Source organism: Pagrus major, chromosome 4 (assembly GCF_040436345.1).
Source record: "Pagrus major chromosome 4, Pma_NU_1.0".
NCBI classification, from domain to species: domain Eukaryota; kingdom Metazoa; phylum Chordata; class Actinopteri; order Spariformes; family Sparidae; genus Pagrus; species Pagrus major.
Window position 1 is genome coordinate 15,931,181 of NC_133218.1, and position 21,351 is coordinate 15,952,531.

The 21,351-nt window shown below is 41.4% G+C and overlaps 1 protein-coding gene across 1 annotated transcript in view; it reads right to left on the reverse strand.

The window, feature by feature from the left end:
• Positions 1 to 1,177: 1,177 nt before the first annotated feature.
• prmt3 (protein arginine methyltransferase 3) overlaps positions 1,178 to 21,351 on the reverse strand; it is a 53,771-nt gene continuing 33,597 nt past the window's right edge. Inside the window, exons 14-16 of the mRNA XM_073464249.1 lie at positions 11,192 to 11,242; positions 10,615 to 10,702; positions 1,178 to 1,452 (exon numbers count right to left, since the gene is read on the reverse strand). Of these exons, the coding sequence (XP_073320350.1) occupies positions 1,343 to 1,452; positions 10,615 to 10,702; positions 11,192 to 11,242 (249 nt within the window). The 3' untranslated portion in view covers positions 1,178 to 1,342. The remainder of the gene's footprint in view (positions 1,453 to 10,614; positions 10,703 to 11,191; positions 11,243 to 21,351) is intronic.

Here is a 21,351-nt window from a genome sequence, read left to right on the forward strand (position 1 = left end):
CTTGGAGAGTACTTCTGCATATGTGGAAAATGGTAGTATAAAGCCTTTTGTGGCTCCAGAGGAAGCTGCATGTAATCTGATAAATTGCCTCCGGTCATGTCACTCAGTGGCTAAGTTGCACTGTGGGTGACACCATTGCTATAACACTGTTGGGCTCATCATGGACAGTTTGAAAACAAATGATCAAAATTAATACAGCAGAACCAGCAAAAAAAAAAAACAAACCTTTCTTATTAATAAATTTATCAGATACATGCAGCTTAATCTGGAGAGACAAAAGGCTTTATACTACTACACAAACGCAGATGTACTCTCCAAGACCTGTAAACACACTTTAATGTGTAAAATTGGCAGATTTGTGTAGATTCACCTCACTCATCATCAGGTAGAATCTATTCAATGGACTGTGGTTGACGAGTTGACAAGACATTTTAAATGCAAGAACAGTCCAGTGGAAAGTTTCCTTCGACCCATCGTTCAAAAACATGCAGGCATCTTTTCCGGCACAGATCTTTTGAGCATATGCCCTATTTGATGTCAGCCCGCGGACCAGACTGTTTTAATAAAATGGCAGAGAGGACACAGAAGCGGTAGAAATACATCAGAAGAGGTGACTGTCAAATCACCAATAAGACAGGCAGCCAGCCCCACAGTCTGCTCCTCCTCCTCACAGATGACTACACTTTCTCAGAGTTCAGGATTCATCATCTGAAGTGCAGAGAAGGAAGGAAAAATCTTTAATTGTAAGCAGAGCTGCTCAATGAAGTATGTAAAGAGGCTTCAGTCAGCCTTTTTAAAGCTTAAATTCATTTCACATTGTCCCAGTAAACTCACGGAAGATGGATGATGCTCCCGGTGAGATCTCACACAGCTCAAAGTAGGACAATAAGGAGGAGAGTATGGAGGGAAATTAAGAGAAATAGTTGGCTTTTTAACAAAGAGTGGGTAGCCAGTTCTTAGTGCTTTTTTCTTTTGTTAGATAGATCTGACAGGAGAACGAGTTCTCTGAACCACTTCCAGCAAGTGTGGTTTTGATTATCTGCAGGTCTAAATACATCTAGGTTACACATGACTGCTAATATATAACAGAGCAATGTAAATGTACAATAAACAATAACCAAACAATGGTACTTGAGTTTAATCATATGTTTAACAAAAAACACTTGCAAGGAAAGAATCTCACACAACATTGTCTTTTATTTAAAGGCACAGAAACAGTCCTAACGTGAAATGTTCAAATCAAGTGTTTAATTCTGTCCTTCTCCCACAAGTTGTAAATACATGAATGGTCAATAAAAGAAGTGGGATATTTGATGGATGTTGCAGCATGTGATGGCTGATGTTACTGCAGGCTGTACGTCAGCTTCCTGTCTCGGAGGTCAAAGGTGACCAACAGTGAGCGAGGGTCCTTCTTGTTTTTACGCACTGTGATCTTTCCTTGGAGCTCCTCTCCTGAAGAAAGGAGAGAGAAACACCAATATCAGTGCACAATTTATTTCACTTTGAAGACACATGCCAGCACAAATGACGGTTTAGTCAGGAATAACCATAGAAGACGAGATCATGGCGATGGTAGAGGAAAATTGAAGCCAGGCAACACTTATTATACAGTGGCCTAAATTGTGGGTTGACACACACACACAGCTTGGAGGTGTGTCACCGCTGGACAGTGTTCATAAAGCTCATCCAAACTTCACCACAGGCTTAGACGCACATGTGCCCTGAACTGCAATACCCCTACATAACGAGCAGGAAATTACTTCCTTCTAGTCTAGACTTTGCTTAGGGATACGATCAATTCAATGTCAAAATAAAGTTTTATAAGTTATACATGGTTTTCTGCTGTAGTAATACTCAAGATCAAAATTGATTGACAATAAAACAATAACCAAATGTCCAAATGGAGCTGGTTTTTACTCCATGTTTTGTCTTAAAGGGTTCGAGTAAGGTGGAGAGCCTGGAAGCACAGGGACACATCAGAAAACAAACTCTAAACTAACTGATCTTTTTTTTATAGAAGCAGTCCATGTTAACAGCATGAGATAACATTACTGAAAATTACACTAGAATTGAAAATTCTCTAAGAGGCCATAAAAAGGCAAACTGTAGCTGTTTTCATGTCCCAAGTGCATACAATCTGATTCTATGTGTTATATTGTTCATGGTAATAAAGGAACATGTCACACAAAAGCAAAGGTCTGACTCACTGATGCCACTATAATTATAACATTAATAAAATTCAGTTTTTGATTTGGTTTTCTCCTTGGAAACCTAAGAACAAGTATGTGGATTCAGTTTGTGTTCACCTGAGAGGTAGTTAAGTAAATAAAACTTGCCATCCTCAGTGTATCATGACCATTTATATCAGACTCGGGGAAAAAAAACAACATCAAAAGGCAATAAACAATTTCACTCAGTCAGACATCGATCAGTTTGTTCATAATAAAAGAGAATTGAATAACTGCTCATAAAAAGAAACCTTTCTGACGCCCTGCAGCAGTACAGTGCTGCTGAGCTCAGGCCTCTGCAGCATGAGCGGAGACACACTGGCACTTATAGAAATGATGATGTGTGTATAGGCAATGTGGGTTTTATGTATGTTAATTTGCAAGATTGTGTGTGAGTGTGTATGAATGCAGACTCGCTGAAATTTCCAGATGGCAGCGAGAAGGAAGTGCATTTACAGTCTGACGCACGAGCAACCGCGAGGCCGATGAGTATGACGCATAATCACTCTGATTAACTTCACGTTTGACTGCTGGAGGTAAATGAATGTTTATCCACACGGCAAACAAGCATCCTCTCACCCCCACCCCACACACACACCCAAACCTCCTCTCTGTGCTTCGCACTCTTCATCGCTGGAGGTTAGAGGAGGACGAGGAGAGAAAACGCTGACTGTGGCGCTTTCTCTAGTGAAGCGTCCGCCATCACTGCTGTCACGTCTCACTCGTTACCATGCCAACAACGCTGTCACCGAGTCTTTGCTGCTGGCGCCGCACTCTGGGTCTGTCAGTCCACTGCAGAGAGGGCAGACGGACGCAGTGTTTACACTGTGGGTGCTTTTCCAAATGCAGGAAGCAGAGTGTAACAAATGAACGGCAGCTAAATGCGGTGATTGTAAAGGAACTTCAGCACGTTTCGGATGTGGGTGCTAAATATAAGGACATTTTGTGAGTGAGGTGCTACGTTCTCTCCTCTGTTGTATAGGGGTAAACTTTACAAACAATACATACAAGTAAACATTTTTTGATGAAGCACTTTTCTAAATACTGTTTCAAAGTGCTGTGCAGCTTTTAAAGCAAGTAACCAAAAAAGTTACACGCAAACAACAAACAGACTCCAGACTCAGAGATATTACTCGCCGCTCCTACCAGGACTTCAGTAAAAAATCTTAAGAATGGAAGAAAATATGGGGGAGGACGGGGATAGCAGGTTAAATTAAAAAAAATTCAATATTGTAATAGATATTCCATTTTCTGATTTCAGTGCGGTCTGTAGCCCAGCAGTTCCATTTGGGTAATAATTTATGTAACTCTCTTTCTCTTATGTCCTGGGCAGATCACAGGCCTGAGTCCTCATTCTGGACAATAGAACTGTTAAGAGGGACCTATCTCGAGATCTCAGGCTGTGATCTGCCTCTATTTTCGAAAAATAACCAGGAGAGAAGCCACAGCATACCTTGAGGGTAATTAAAAAAGTATCCTAAAGCTAATTGATCCTAAAGTACAATATTCAGTGTAAAGATGCTAAAATGGGGCTAGTGTGTCCTCTCTTCCTCGTTGTACTAAGGAGCCTTGCTGCAGCATTAACTAACTTAAACTTGTTGACTAAGTTGAAGCTTTCATGTTTTACTAGCAAAACACTGAGCCATGACCAGCAGCTTTTTAGTGTAGGAATGTTGCAGGCTAGAAAAAGATGCAGCTCGTGATATGAATATAAAAGACGCTGTTCAGCCGGCGCTCCATCACCAACTTAATGAACTGGGTCAGTGGTCGACACTATGGACAGAAGACAACTGAACTGTAACAGAAAAGGTCGCTGACAAACACGCCTGGTTTGTGTTTTTCTGTGTGGCTAAACACTGCTGATGTTTGATGAAAGAAAATTCACATCTCCACAAAAAACATATCCCCACAATGAAGAAGATCTCCACAATGTATTGTACACAAACAGCCATCCAAGTAATCCATGTAAGTGCATCAGTTTGACTGCTGGGCATCTGTTTCCATGTTAGGTGTGACTCAAACATTAGAGTAACAACATTATAGCCATGTTCTATATCTGGATGCATTTCCTTCGATGCCTATAAAGATTAAAAAAACAAAACAAAAAAATGAACCATCTTTGCTGTCACTTATTTAATAGAAAATCACACAAGGAGCCTGAATTTCTGGTAACCGCAACAGGGCCTGGTGCTCATGGGAGGCAGCGGACAGCTGCAGTCAAACTCAAGTTGGCAAAAGGCTGATAAAGGTCAAAGAAATAATTGCTTGACCTTTGGTGACCTTCTATTAAACCTCAACCAAAAGAAAAAAAGAGGAATGGGACCAAAACTTTCACCCTTAAAGCAACTTTATAGAAAACTGTCCAACCAATCCCTCATGTTTCATGTCAAAGTCTTTAAACATACAAACAGAAGCGCCAACTGAATGTCTGTTCTGTCGTGGTGCGACTCCAGCAGCTCTGCTGTAATCAGTCACACCAAACTCCCCATGGAAGAGGGCCTCACTGCCTTCTGTAAACTGGCCACTCAGTTGCTGGGAGAAAGAGTTAACCATGTGTGGAAATGAGTTGGGGAATGAAGCTGCGATGTCGTACATCAACATGCCAGTGTCATTAAGCACAAGCAGGCCCACAGAAAGAGCCTCTCTCAGCCCAACGCAGCCTTTCTCCATGAAATTACACTGGAAATACACGGCTTGCATTAGTGATTCATTTAAACTATTGTCATTTACACTTAAACCATTCAGCTCACAATCCTACAGTATCTGTAACTCCGTACAGTGAGAGCAAGAGTAGGCTGAGCTGAAGTGCTTCAACACCAGGGCTCATCGTTTACTAATTTTCACTGAAAAATACCAGGATTTTCTGTAATGGAGCAGAGAGTTTTACCTAGATTTTATGTGCCCATGAGAGGGGACATGGAGGAAATTTGCTAGACATTGGTTGGTACAACTCATCCTGTGCCAGTGTTATAACAAGACAAATGGTGCATTTAACAAATCATACCAATGTTTCTAAAAGTTTAAGGAAAAGAAGAGAGAGAGAGATGAATTCACTGTCAGTAATATGAAAGATGGGAACAGAAAGGTTCACTTCATACACAAAGTTGAATACAATGCTCTTGGGATATCTTTATCAGTGATGTAAATACCAAAATGACTTTGTGGTGACTTGCCCCTTCGCCAATGCAGTGATGCTCATAGTCACATTTCAGCCGTATCTCTTTGACATCCTCCCTCTTGCTCCTATCTACCTCCATTCAATCCGTTTTTTTCAGGCCTCAGACCTTTCCTGTTCAGTGCAGAGCTAAGAAGCAGAGCTGATGGGCTGTATATCCTGAGCAAGTTTGTAGACACAAAACCAGCCCGTGTGTTGAATTACAGCTTGGCTCGACCGCTGCTCTTCGACAGCTCAAGGATCTTCGGAGGTCAACTTAGGAGGGGGTGAGGAGGGGAAGAGTTGTTTAAACTGAGCCTGGACAGGTGAGGGCGGGGGAGACAGGAGATTTGGAAGAGCTACAGCGCTACTCGGGACAGAGGAGGTGAGTCATGAAAGTGGGTGGGAATAAAGACCACCTAACTCTCCAATGAAAGCACAAGAACAAATGCCCGCGTTTCAGCTGGTGTGAGTGGCCCGCGGCACAGGTAACCAGGCCACTGCCTCTCCTCAAGGATCATGGGACTTACCGGCAAAGTGTGACCTCCTTTCGCCGGTAAAAATGAAGTAGGTAAAACTGTGGAAAAAAAGGACCCTCCTCTTCAATACTGGAGCTACACAAACACACCAGAGCATGACAAATGATTCGCTGTTTAATTTATTACGCTGCCAGCCGGGAGGATTTGCAGGGATGTTTTGTTCCAGCCTGCTGCGTGCCTTCTCTCTCTTCTGCCGGCACCTCCCACAGAAGCGCAGCCTCAGAGTTAATTACTGCTGCACTCGTACAAACACATCAAATAGGATTCGGTCTCCGCCACGATAAATCACCACAGACAGAGTCGGTATTAAAACAAACCACTGGATGTTTATGCCCGGCCCTCACTACAGCCGATCAGAGCTGAAGGTGCTTCTCAGTCAACACCCAGGAGGAGAGGCCACTGAGTGTGCGTGTGTCTGTGTGTGTGTGTGTGTGTGTGTGTAAAAGAGAGTTCGAATTCTTCAAGGTGACTTTAGGAAGTTTTCTCTTACAGCCAGAGGGATTTTAGTAGTATAGAAGTATGCAAGTACTCTTGTGAATTAAAGGAGCTGTGTGTGTATGTGTGTGTTGTAAAGTACACTAAAGGAGCCTCGTAGGAAGCTGGTGAATGCTGTTAAAAACTCAATTTCTGGTTTACGGCCCCTGGAGGAGGCTGGGGACTGTCAGGGTGCCGGGGTGAAGCGAGCACATCAATAATCTGCCGCTCACTCTCTCACTCACTCGCACACCCCTGCCTTCATTTTGTTCTTCCCTTAAACTTTTCCTCCTCACTCTGCTCGGCTCACATATACAAGCACACACCCAGACTGATGGATCTTTATCGCCTAGGCATCAGATTAGGCTTGACTCAGCTAAATCGAAGCTGGCTGGTTCTGAACTCAAGCTGTGAACATGTGTGTGCGTGCCCTCGAATAAGCCCAAGAGCCCAGATGCTCTGCTGGCTGTAAAAATCAGGCACAAGGTTGAAAAAAAGACAGAGAGTGTCGAAGGGAGTGAAGGAAAAGTTGTCGTTTTTTTCTTTTCAAATTATCGAAGACAGCATTTGATGAACTTTCAACAGACATACATCCTGTACAGGAACAAGATTAGTTTTAAGACTTAAGTCAAGTGGAGCCTAGAGGCAGCCATGTTAATCAAACTGCACAAGGAGCAAACTAATAAAATGGCAATCAGCAGTCCTTTCTCAATAATGGGGCTCTAAGTGCAAAGAGGAAATGCAAACTCTGCCAGCCTGTGGATTTGAACCTTTGACAGTTTGGCTTTAATGTTGTGCTAATGGAGTGTCAAAATGGAAAAGGTTCATCTTCTGGGAGCATTAATGTGCTCAGTAAATGTAAAAGTGTAAGATTTGGATATTTCTGTTGTTATGTTCTTTTCATATGTTAAAATGGAAATGGGCCTGATGTTGGCACAGGAGAAAAGTTAAGTGGGATCTTGAAAACTGGATGATTCCTCCAATCAGGATCATGACTACTGGCAGCGAATGTAATGGAAATCCAGTCCAGTTTAGTTTTCTGTGTATCTTTGTCTGGAGGGATGATGTCGTTCTTCTCAAAGCTATTCCCTGATTTGGTTTTATGGTGATAGTGTTTGGTTTATAGGTGTTCACCTGCTTTGACTTTGTGTTGTGAAGGCCAAAACAAATGATTCACATGATTTTCATCAAACCATTCAGTGACCCCTCATGTCCTGTATGAAATAGGGTTGGGCTTATTAACGATGTCATCATCCATCGCCGATTGCCGTCAGCCATCGACTACTAATCACTGACCATCGTAACATCGTGATTCAAAAGGCTCCCCACCGGAGAGCACAAGGGCAAGAGTTTTTGTTTGTGATCTGTGGGGAGAGGAAATGATAGAAGTATGTTGCTGCTCAGTGCACTAACATTACGTCTCCATGTCCCGTTTATTATTTTTTATTAAACCAGCTCAGTTAGTTGAACCCAAGACACTCGGTTAAATTTGTGGCAGCAGTGTTTCTCTTTTCCCGCAGGCCGCTGTTTCTCTCAGTCATGCCGTTTTTATACAGTTTTCTTAGCTAAGCTTCCTTAGCTAGTCGACCAACGTTGTTTTATGCATATGAGGCTGAACAAAGCTAAGTTACGGACGTGTGCTGCGGAGACGAGGACGCTTTTAAACCTGGCACAGGGATTTACGTCGGTTGTAATGGGAGATAGTTTCCTCTGCAGGGTGAGACAGTTGGAGAATCATGTCAGAGCAATGGTGGGAAACAGCGGCAGCTACAGTGGTGAGCTAATACGCAACTGCTGCCTCACGACAACACTGAGGGGACCAATGGCTCAAATTCATAAACAACAATGTCATCATCCATCACAATGTTTCACTGTAGACATACGTCATATGGCAATTCGGCAGACATCGCCCAACCCTAGTATGAAAACGTGCTTTCATTATGTTTCTTTGCTCTTTGATTCTGGTTTTTCATTTAATTTTTTCACTGGCCCTCTGCATGTATGTGCATGCATGTACACAAATACATATACAAGAAGAGAGGAACAGAGGTCGACATTTTACGCTGTTTAGTCAAACGAAATCTGTCTCTGTTTCGCTTTGCCATTTCCCACCTCGTACTGTATTAGTATACTGTCATCTCAGACTCCGCTGTGTTTATCTGACCCAGTGGAGCACAAAGCCTGCGATAGCGTTTGAGCAGCGTCAGAGGTTTTGACGTTCTTATCGTCCTGGCTGCCGCCGGCTGGGGCTGAGCATGGTTAAGGGCTGTCTGACATCTCGCGCCTCCTCCTCTCCGCAGGTCATTTATTACAGTAGACTCCATCTAATATCTGGTCAGCAAGTGGACAGCCGCTCCCGAGGTTCATTCATCCCCACATCAGCAGACACATCCCAGATTCCCATTATGATAAAGCTCGCAGAGGGCGAAAGCTTACAGCAGTAAACACAGGATCATTTACACAACATTTATATTGATGGAGTGTGAAGGGGACGACCAGAGGTAATAATTTGAGTTACAACAGCACAGATTTATCCTGTATTTAGTTAATTAAAGCTTTAACATTTACTGATCTAATCGATGAGTTTGAGTAGAAACAATGTTGGACATCAACTTCACTGGTGATTTTACAGACTTGTAAAGTGTGTCTGGCTACTGTGATATTTAAATTTTCCTATGGCACAACTTTAGAGTGTACTTGTTTGCATGGTTGGGTAGTAACGGATTTCAAGTAATCAGGATTACTTAATCAGATTACAAAAAATACTTAATATATACCTACCTACTATAATTAGCCCAGATTACATATAAAATAAAAATATAAATAAAATGTAGATTGGATTTCATTTACAGTACCAAGGACTTCTTGATTCATTTTTTGAATATGTCTTTAAATATTGCGTGACTGCTTTTGTAAGGCTGTGGCCATTTTTTCAGTATAAGGTGCGATATTTTCAATATTTGATTTTATGCTATCCAAAAGTATTCAGATAGGATTCAATTTTTTGGTAACCGAATGAATTACTTTACTAACTAACAAAATGTCTATGTACTGGTTATTTGTATTCAGTAACTGACTTCATTTCAAAGTTATCTGACTTCATCCTGCTTGGTTGTAGGAGAGTTTGGTTGCTGTTGACAGTCTCGTGACAGCGTGGAGTGTGAAAGACGCATACAGGTGATTCTTTAAAGTGTAAGACTCCTGATATACACCACAACAGACCTAAACATAGATCCACACATGTCTCTGCACATACTTTCTTTGGTGTCTGCACATACAGTATTCAACATGTACAGTCATACGACTCTCACACTGTGTTTGACTTCATTTCTATTGTAAAGTAAAATGCTCACCACCACAAAAAAGTTGTGATTTTATCCATTTGTTTGAGGGGGTGTGGTGAAAATTTTAAAACCGCACATTTAGGTTGGAGACTATGTATGCTTTCTGATAAATTGATGTGGATTTGTTGGGTTGTAAATAAATGTCCCTAACCCTATGTATGTATGTATGTATGTATGTATATATATATATATATATATATATATATATATATATATATATATATATATATATATATATATATACATAAATATCTCTATATATATATAGATATATAGATATATATATTATATATATGCTGTCATGTTTACTGGAGTTTGACCTTGTAGAAAATTATTTCAGAGAAAATTAATTCAACTATGCCTCAAAGCAATCTGTCTCCGTGAATACAACTTTAATCTGCTGATTCAGTGATTCTATAAATATTTCACTGGTCAGTTACAAAGCGCTCCTCTTGTAACTTGTCATGAATCAGATGCCTGCAACAGACTATCAGATGAAGTTTTACATGCTGTCTCAGATGGCTGAATGTGATTTGTTTTGATCCCTCGCTGTCTCTGTGGGTGACTGATAACAGGTGTCAACCAGCCTGACTACATCTCCACCACAGACAGATTACCTGCCGCAGCTCGCTATGACGCACCGCCCAAGTCCACGAGAGGAAAATAAAATAATGAAAGAAAAGTAAACCCATATAACGCAAATCTAGATGAAAACACAAAACTGAACATAAGCACACATGTAATCACCTCTTGGCCTGAGGATATGTACATGATCATCTCAAAAGTATAAAATCTTACAGTGCATGTAAGTACAATACTACAGTGTTGCCGAAGTTTGTCTAGCCATGTGGCAGTTGTGTGTGTGGTTTACTGACCTGCTTGAACAGGGACAGGCCTCTCCAGTAGGAAGACAGTCTGCTTCCAGTGTGTCTTTGTGACCTGAGGACCCGTGGAGAACATCACCTGGAGTGATAATACATGACAGAAAAAAAGATCAAGGACAGCACAAACCAGTGCTGCACAGAAACTTGGAACCAATCTTCTATTTCATGGTTTCTGTTACAGTGAATTCACTCTTCAAAAATCAGTTATAGCTTAGTCTGTATCAAAAATGAAACCTAACTGTACTGTATTTACAAAACAAATAGATAATTCCATGTTATATTCTTCTAGCTTTGGTTCACAGAGATGAAAATTTACTGGACCATCTATAGCATGCAGTTTGAGTCTCAGGTACAATAGGAAGTGCAATCAAAAGGCATGTCTGTGTTGCTCACAGAGCTTGGTATCGGCTGTTCCAACTGGCCGGCTCTGCTGGGTAAGTGCTTATATCAGCAGTCGGCTAGGACGCCCGTCGATTGCCAGCGAACGCCTCAGGGAGGAGGAACACGCTAAAGCGTGAACATAATTGAGTTTCCGTTAAATGGCTTGGCTGTTGCCGCTGCTGCTTACCTTGTTGCTGCAGCCTTTGTCAAAGAAAATGTCAAAGTAGCCGACAATTGCCTGCAATGAAATATGAGGGGCGTGTTAGAATGTGACAGTACAATAAACCCCTGGATTTGTTTGACTACACTGCAACTCTGACAAGCAGAGCTGAGAGAGGCAGGAGGCAGAACAAGTCTCAGGGTTTTAATGAGCAAAATAAGCTAAATGAGCTGCTGTGTTTAGGAATAAAGCAGTAAAAACAAAAGGGGAGCAAAATTTATCGTTCAAGTATTTACAGTTATCTTTACAGTACCTCTTCTTTACAGTGTTACCTTGAGGGAAGCATGAGGATTCTGATTATTTTGCTTGCCATGCTTACCATGTCATTGGTGTGTGTGTTTGTGTGTGTGTGTGTGTGTGTGCGTGTGTGTGTGTGTATGGTCTGGAGAACTGTGCTGTGTCCATGTTACAGATTCAGTCTGTATCAATATCAATGTATTTCCTTCAACCCTCCTTCCACTCAAAACTAGCTGGGTTTCCCGTTTAGGCTGAGTCAACAACAGTTCCCATGTGCTCCCTCTCACCTCATCTGGGAGACTTGTCACTGGACAAAAGAAATAAATTATGAGGCAGTCGCCAACAACGTTGAGGCAATTTTGCTGACAATAATAATAAAAAAAAAGAAATCCAGCTTGGAACATAAAATTAGCAAAGGTGGCTATTTTGGTGACAGTGTTGCAGCAATGTGAAAGCACAGAGGAGGAATCAGTTAAAGGACTGGATATAAATGTGTGATCATCTGAATAATTTCCACCAAGGGAAAGAAAGAACAACTGACAAATCTCTGTTCTCATGGAGATCATTATTATGCTGATAAGACAAACCAAAGAAGAAGAAAAAAGCCAGTCAGAAGCTTCATTTAGGCTTTTTTAGGTTTAAGATGTGACCAGAAATGACAGATTTCTTTTCATTCAGATTGGATTTTCAACTCACTAAAAGCCTGCTTGGATATGTAGTCTGTCTTTTAAAATATGCTGCCTGTCTGGTAAGGATATACAGAGCAATAAATACAATTGAGTGAAAACCAATTCACACAGCTAAAACAAACTGAGGCTAAGTCCAGGGCCACAGTGCCTGTAGGTGACCGTTAGATATGTGAGGTAAAAACCACCCCCCAGGCTTGTTTTCCTCCCATTTCTCCCCCCACTGGAGGAAGAGAGGCACTCTATCAATCTCAAGCCCGCACTTGTAGTGGCAATGATGCAGAACTAATAGCTTTTAATCCTGACGCAGCTGACAACTTGGAGGCCAGCTCTCTGAGACAAAGAAGAGCCGAATCAATGCAAGAGAGGGAAGGGGGAAAAGAGAAGGACAGAGAAGGGGAAAAGAGGAAAGAGGTGTTAAGACAGGAAAACAGAGAGAAGGAAGTTATAGAGGAAGCTGTAAGGAGGATAAGGAGCAGGGGAGGGAGAGTGGCTGTAACATAATGTAAAAGCTGGGGGTGAGGTTTCTTTATAACAGGGATTTTTATAGGTTATATCACTTGGAGAAGCTAAATACAACACCATCTGTTCATAGCTTCTGTAAAACATCTCCCAAATTGTATTTAAATCATTTTTGCAAGTGAAACTGGCTCAGAGTTCTTTGGCTCATATTGCGACTACATACAGTACACACACAAAGATAAACACAGGCAGACCTGATAATCATGACGCCATCAGAAGCTGTGTTCAACACACTCCCCCGCATCGAGGCTTCAATCAACCTTCATCGACTCAGACAGGCAGGGGCGGCACCACTAGCTCACAGCTAAACTGCCAGAAAAGAACCCAAAGTGGATAAAAGAGCATGTCAACCCAATGCAATTATGGCTTTTAATGAACGCTACAGAGACGCTCGGTGCTGAGGTAATTAGGAAATTAGCCGTAATTACTCGTCAGGCAGAGCAGATTCACCTCTCTCAGCCGGAGAGGCAGAGATCATCCTCATCGCGCCTCGCTGATGACAACGCCTCGTAAGCGAGATTGATTGTCACTTCTGCATCGTGCAACTTTCACACTGCAGCGAGACGGGCGATTAAAATTTAGGCCACAGAGTGAAACTTGTGCCTCGCTGCCCCATTAAAATCACAGTTGAAAGAAAGGAAAGGAATGTAACTGCTGCACACATATAACACAAAAGAAAGTGTTAAGATAAGCAATAAAGACCTTGATGACTCACACCTGATATGGACTGCATGAAGCCCAGCTGATCACAGGCTGTTAATGCTTTTTGATTTAAACTGGGCTGAAGGGAAGAGAATTTATCAAACTGCTTGGGGCCCTTCGAATGGACTTAATGATAGCTTTTATGACTCCTAATAAATGCTACAGCAAGATTCAAACTTCCAGATGGGAACTGTTATTAAACAGTAGAAGGAGCTTCTGTTCATGTTCACCTGAAGCTATCTTCACTTGATAAGAATTAATACACCTTTAAATGTATCTACTGCTGTATTTTGTTTCCCACCGGTTGCCTTTCTACTCTCTGTTGTAGAGATTGACCAATATGTTTTTTCATGGCCAAAACCAATATGGATTATTCATAATCAAGGGATATCTTGCACCGGTATACATCTGCAGTAAAAATAACAAGCTTACCGTCAAAATTTACAATAACCACTGATGGAACGGAATTACAATTTACTCAAGTACTGTACTTAAGTACAATTTTAGGTAATTTACTTGAATATTTCCAGTTTCAGCAACTTTACACCTCCACTTCACTACATTGATTTCAGAACTTAAGTTACTAGTTACTTTGCAGATTCATTTTATTTGGTATTGATAGGATATTACCAGTGACATTTAACCAATCAGATCGTGTAGTGGGCGGAGCATTGAGTGAGACCACTGAGTGTCTGGTGTCTATAGAGAAAGAATGCTGCATCAGAGCCGAAGAATCGCATTTTTTAATCATTTTATCGGCAAGCAGAAACAAAAGTCAAAGATAATGGGGAAAATGCTGATTATGTGCCCCAATAATCTGCCAGGCCGATTATCTGTCTATCCCTAATATGTTGGCTTCATCAACAATCATAGAAGGTGATCATTACTGCAGGGGCCGATACTTAATATCCTTAAAACAGCGTTAATTGATTTTTGGCCGCAAGCTGACAGACACACAACCTTCAACGTATCACATCTTATAAAGTTGTTATTGCTAGTTAAGTCATGTTTCTGTCCACTAATGAAGTCTGATACTGAATCTTCTTTTAGCCCTGCTTCAGTCTTTCACAACTCCTACGAAATATATGCTATATATATGCTATATGCTTTATGCTCTACTTTCTTCATCAGCTATTTGCTAATTTTGCCAGTGGGTTATCAGAGGTTGTTTGCTGACAGCAAACGTGCTGTATAACCAAAAATTGAGCTAAAAGAGGCTAAAGATCTCAAAAAAAGAAAGGGTTGGTGATAATTTTCTCAGTCCTGCGCTTCGATCAGAAGTATAATGTGAAAACATTATACAAACTCATTGGATTTAATGTCATTATCAAAAATATTGATGTTTAATATGAAAACTCATGCTCAATTCATTTAAGATAATTTTAACAGCTCCCTTGTATTCATTATTATAAAATGTAATTCCTGACCGATTAAGGCCACTGTATCAAAGCATATGGGGAAAGAAAGGAGGGATAAGGAGACAGAAAGACAGAGAGAGAGAGAAGGCCAAGGAAAAGAAAGTGTGAACTTAAAACAACGAGGCACATACGCACACCCACACACTAAAAACAGGACAAATCAGAATGGGCGCTTTCATTTTCATCAGCATTTAGCCTTGGGCCCCAGCTCTGTCTGTGGTAAGTGATGATAGTGGGCTCCCTGACGGCCCACGGAAGAGGCTCCGCAACACTGAAGCTCTCCGGCCCCCATTCGCCAGGAAGAGCGGGGGGAAAATTAATAATTATCATCATGGATAACACCAACAGGGAGCAATTCATCATCGCTCCCCTTTCGCCCGGCTGTGTGTCAGCTAGCCGCGTGGCCTGGCCAGATACTATTATACAACGGTTGGGGGACGTAAGGAGGGGGGGTGGGTTAAGGGGAGGGAAAGGGAGGGGCGCTGAGGGGGAGGCAGGGAGGGAGTGGGAGAAAAGCGGGCTAATGCGCTTTTGATGGGGTTTATCCAGGCGTGGAGGCTTCAAGCACGACCACCTCACGGGCTGGTTGGTGTGAATCCCCCCCCCTCCACCAACTCTCTCAGCCTCTACACCAGACTGCTGCCACTCCAGTGAGGGGGAGCACAAATCAGTCTTGGCTGCAGTGCAGCTCCAGTTGGTGCTCCTCTCTCAGGATGCCTCTCACACAAACACATATTGTACTGTAACAAAAAACTGAATCCAGAAAGACTTGCTTGGCTTACAACGGAGAAAGGCAGCACTGCATGGCTCGGATGACTGACCGGACCTTTTACCTGCCACATTAAAGAGCACCTGTAGGATCAACCATTAGAGACTTGTCGCTCTTCCTTCTATTGTAAACTGTATGGTAACAGGTAGACACAAGGTACACAATGTGTGGTCTACTACCACTCTATTATCTACTACTCTGGCGAATTGCCCTTTTACCTTTAGTTAGACTCAAAGACAAATGTCACTCTCCTGAAGTCTGTTTCCAACATCTCTTCAACAGAGAGAGAGGGAGCTTTACTCACTCCTTCACCAATCACATGAAAAGCTCCTCTATTCATCTGTTTAGTGTGACATTTGCTTTGGTTATGTAAAACACCGTTTTACTCATGGGCTGAGGAAATCAGGAGCAAGCCAAAACTGAGAAAGAGTCTAGATGTGAAACATATGTTAAGTATAATTTGCCTTAAAGTCAGAGATCACTATGTGCGCAGTTAAGATGTTGTATATCACCACTGCATGTTGAAAAGGAAGATACAAAGGTGTGCCATAAGATAATTTTTCACAATGCCATTTTCACAAAGATTAGATAGATAACCCTCAGTGTGCCTGAAAATGATGCATCTGGCTCATGTTGGATCAGAGGGAGATAACAAAAGACTGGAAGTTTTTCTAGTTGAGAAAAATTTCACCTCCTTGTTCAAAAGAAGCAAGATAATCCTAAAATCCTTTAAATTAAGAGGATTTTCCCATGTTGGAAGCCTAGGCCTCTGTGGTTTAAAACCTGGTAGAAGTGTATTCTGAGATTAAGTGCAGGTCTCTGGTGTGGTGACAGTACCGTTACCACTCAACCAACTGTGTTGCTGTGTGCCATACAACATACAACATAACTCTTAACATAAGTATCCAACCTAGCCTGCTTCTTCATGGACCTGGAGCTGATGAAGGTGAACCAAAGCTGTCTTTTGATAAAATTTAGAGGGTGAACTTGACAATTAAAGAATACTCCACTGATTTAGCATTGCACTTATATAACATTGTCAAACTCACAATGGACGGCTTAAAAAAAGGATGGAGAGGGATCTTATTTCAAAATCTGATGTTTACATTACCCACACTGCAATTATACCAGTTTACACCAGTTTGTAGTGTGACCTCGAGCCACACTAATTTTTACCAGTGTGTACAATTTAGTGGCATCTTGCGGTGTGGTTGCAGATTGCAAAAAACAAATACTCCTACCCTCCCAAACAGTGGCTGCTAAAAATGCAAAAAAACACCCTTCTCTTGGTCACTTTTTGGTTTGTCCATTCTGGGCTACTCTTGAAACATAGTGGTGAACAGGACAGACTCCGTGTGGAAGAGGACCTTCTCCCCCGTAGATATAAAGGCTCATTCTAACATAACAAAAACAAATGAAAAATTAGAAATATCATATTCCATTTCTGCCAAAACATCTCCCTCAATTCTTCGGACTGGACCTTTGAACTTGTAGTCTTCAGCCTCAGGTGACATCACTCGAGGAAGTTCATCAGCTTATACACAGCTCTTTCTGATGCCACACATGTTTTCACAAAAAATAATAATACAGTTTAAGTAGCATGTTTCGCCTTACAAATGAAAAACCACTATAAAATATAATCCAACAAAGACCTGTCAACAGACTTTGATGTGAAATCAGCGCACTTCCCCTTTAACTTGTAGGATGTCGGCATAACTCAGTTTATTGAATATGCGCTGTCAGTTACTGTAGCTGGAAACCTGCCGACACTATTCTTGTTGACAGTCAGCTGATACTCCAACTCTGAATGATATGTACTGATACACTGTTCAGAGTTACAGAGTGGATTTTTCCATTAACAATTCCCTTCTTAATGTGCTGAAAATAGTCCTTGAAGTTGATGAGTGCCTTCCCTGTCAGTCCAGAAGGCCACCCCCCCCTACACACAATTTAAATTTGATGGAAAGCAGGTACGAGATGGATTGCAGAGACATTTTTCTCTGAAGCGCTACAGTAGCTACATCAGCAGCAGTGAGACAGCAGCGTTAAAATTAATTACAGACAGAAACTTATTCTGTCCTGTCCTGCCACACCATCTGCATACATCATTTTCAGCCTTTCGTGGGGGAAGGAGGCATTTTTGCTACCTTTTCTACAGTTTGGGTAAAGAGCTAAAACAAAAAAGGCAAGGATATAGAGAGCCAGGGAGGATTTCTGATCCAAGCTTTAAAGTAGATCCAGCATATACAGTATATATCCTGTACGTGACTTCAATGTTTGCAAGGCACACACAATGTATACATGGCACGGAGCATGTGAGATGTAAAAGGGAGGCAAGGAAAGGAGTAATAAAAAAAGCAAGAGTGAGAGGATTTGTCTTGCGCCTGAACGGCGCAGACGCAGGGGTTGTGCTGTTCATTTAATGCAAGGTTAGGCAGGCTGAGCTGATGAATGGACTGTCGACAGGAGAACAAAAGCAGGCGCTCCATCACAGGACAGGAGGCGCAGCGCTCTCTCTCTCCGATCCCAGAGCACTGGTCCAGGAGCGGTTTACCCTTCACACATCCTAACCTTAACTACTACTGAGAGGCTGCAGCCCATACTGACTGCAGATCAGTATCTTTAAGGTAACATCACCCTACTCCTGCAGGTCAATAATCCATCTGTAAATCTTGGGACAAGCAGCCTGGATGCAGGAGGTGAGTATCTACAATGTGAACAAGTGATACCTTCTGCACCTGCATTATTAAAGCCAGAAGCACCGGGATAAATCGAATCAGATAGCATGACTGAATGATAAATGTTATGCATGAGATACAAAGACACATACAGTATGTATATTCCTTCATATCAGTATGCCAACTAAGGATGGTCAGATGTGAGAAATAGCCTGGAGAAAGCAAGGAAAGGCAGCAGTGCACCCAAAGAAAATAAAAACAGGAAACAGGAAAATTATATGATCCCATCATCTGTTTTGCTGCAGTGGACCACTAACATGACTGGACTTGCATCCTAAAAATAGAACTGGATGTTTTCAATTACAGAGCAGAAAAGACAGGAAAAATGAGAGGATGTTTACAAATCCCATTAAATTCGCCGGCCTCACCCAGGGAGCACAGGCCAGATAATAACCACCTATTGATTATCCATTAAACCAATACACCAGACAGTGCAGTAACACTGCAGCACAACACAAAGCTGCTCCAACACAATGAGCTTTTTTAAAGACAGATCACTTGTCACAGTGCAAAGCGTCAGAGCCTGCAGTAGTGAGGCTGTTCTGTAGTCGGCAGGTCGCTGCTGGTACCACGAAGAGAAATGTAGCTCGGACACTGGAGGAAGTTCAGGGGTAGTGGGTGGGGATGGTTGGGGGAGTTGCTGGTGGCTGCCAGCACCTCACCAAATAGACTCATAAACTATTCTCCATGCTTTGGTGATTGTAGCTGACCCTCGCTAAGAAAAACACACACACTCCAAAGTCGTTGGTCAACTTGACCTACAAACCACAACTCAAAGGTTCAGCTGGATTTCAGATGAGTCATGTCATGTCTTATGACTCATTAATTTTACCCTTCACTAAAAAAGGAGATTGATTAACTGTGTTTACTTTAAGTGATGAAAACAAATGGTTCTGATTTTGTCAGAGACACATAAATATGGTTGGGTGTTACCAGTTGTCATAGTTGAATTATCTTTGAAATCTTTTAAACATATGATAAAATGTGTAATTGTATAAAAATACTGTTTTAACTGTGGCTGTCAATCGATTAAAATATTTAATTGTGATTAATCGTATAATTGTCCATAGTTAACTCGTGATTAATCACAAGCTAGTCGCACATTTTTTATCTGCTCTAAACATAGGAGTGGACAAATATGCTTGCGTTATTGTTTATTATTATTGCAACAAGCCAAAACAACAACAAATACTGTCCAGAATATTCTCCAGAATAACCTCAAAGGTACTAAATGCTCAAAGAATATGCTGAAAGCATAACATGGCAAACTCAGGCCCAACAAGCAACAACAGATGAGCATATTGACCTGAATGTAACATTCCTTAGTAATACTGACACAATGTAGCGTCCAACTTTACACTTGTAAATGTTAACTAAACATTGTTAATCGACCTGCAAGCTGTAGCGACCCATTTAGCTATGGCTGTTGAAAGTTTGTGACATGTAGAGTTGTCCAGGCGTCTCTGTTGCAAACTATACACTGTGGTCTGCCTTTGGTGAGGGGGGAGGAGAGCTCTCTGCATCAGCTGTGTGCTTGGCCAGCAAGTGGTATCTGAGACTCGACGTACTCGTGGTAACTGGTTTACATTAACAGTAAATGCAAATAACTTTGTTCTTGTCGAGAGAACCATCTGGCAGGACTTTTAGGCTAAACTTGCCATTCAAAAGACCCTTTTCTCAATTCATTTCTGCTCAAGGAGGTTTGTTTCTGCTTGCCATCCACAACATTATTGCTGCATACTACGGGGCGGGCTGAGGGTCATAACGTGCGCACGTTAATCTTGTGTCAAAAAAATGAACACCGTTAAGAGGAATTTGCGTTAACGGGTTATCAACGTGTTAACTTTGACAGCCCTAGTTTTAATGCTATGCTACGTTAATTTTAGTAAAATAATTCTGGTTGACTGTTTAAGCATCAGAAAATGAGAAAAGGTATTTTCAACGTCCTACATGTTTTCTTCACAATCAGAAAACACAATCCGGTAACAATGTCCAACACTTATTGTGATTTTTATAGTGTTTCGACTCATTTTTCAGCCCAACAGGAGAGAAAGTATATCTTGGAGAAAGCTATTCATTAGCTTTTCTCATAAGTGTGCTCCCAAATGGTTGAAACATTTAAGCCTTGAGTTCACAAAAAATCTGTTGAATAAACAAACAATCATGGCTACCTATTTATCTGACGACTTTACCAAAGTTCATCATTATGTAAACATGTAAGACAAGTATGTACAAGTGGAGAAGCATTATTCACTGAGAAATTAATGTAAATGTTGAAAAGCTCCCTATTTTGCAATGTTAAAGAAAGTGAGAAAAAATTTGGGGAGCCGTCACTTTTTCTGGATCCGCAGCCAAAGTTAATGGGGTCTATTCTGAGCCGAGACCCATCCTCCATCCAAGTTCCACGGAAATCTGTTCAGTAGTTTTTGTGTAATACTACTGACAAACCAACCAACCAACAAAAAAAACGGACAAGGGCAAAAACATAACCTACTTGGCTGAGGTATTAACTATCTGCTGGCAAGGTAGTGTTTTAACACAGTGTGAGAGGTGAGTTGTGACGGTGTGAGTGTGTTTTGGCATTGGAGAGAATGACATGGCAAGCAGACTGTGAACATTCACTATATTGTATGACATGTAATTCAGAGTCACATTAGCCTTTCTGCTCTGATTCGATTTGGAACTCTATTAAACATCCACCTGACAGACATCCTCTTAAAAACAGAAACATAATCCATCAACATGAGCTGACTGATGTCTCTGCTGTTTGTACTGCCTCATTCCTTTCACACAATATCTCTGATAAATGACAGAGGGTAACAGTGGATGTGCAAACTTTTGTTTCAGGTAATGTTTTTGAAGCCCTTAACGTTTTACACTTGGGCTAAATTAGAAACGGAAAAAGGTCTCACCTAGGAAACTTTCTGGAAAAATACCAGTGTGACATGCTGACAAAAACCCAATTATCACAAGGGCAGTACTTAGTGACTGCAGTGAAACTGAATGCTATCAGACAAAAATACTTTAAATACAATCATTACAAACTTCTGCACAG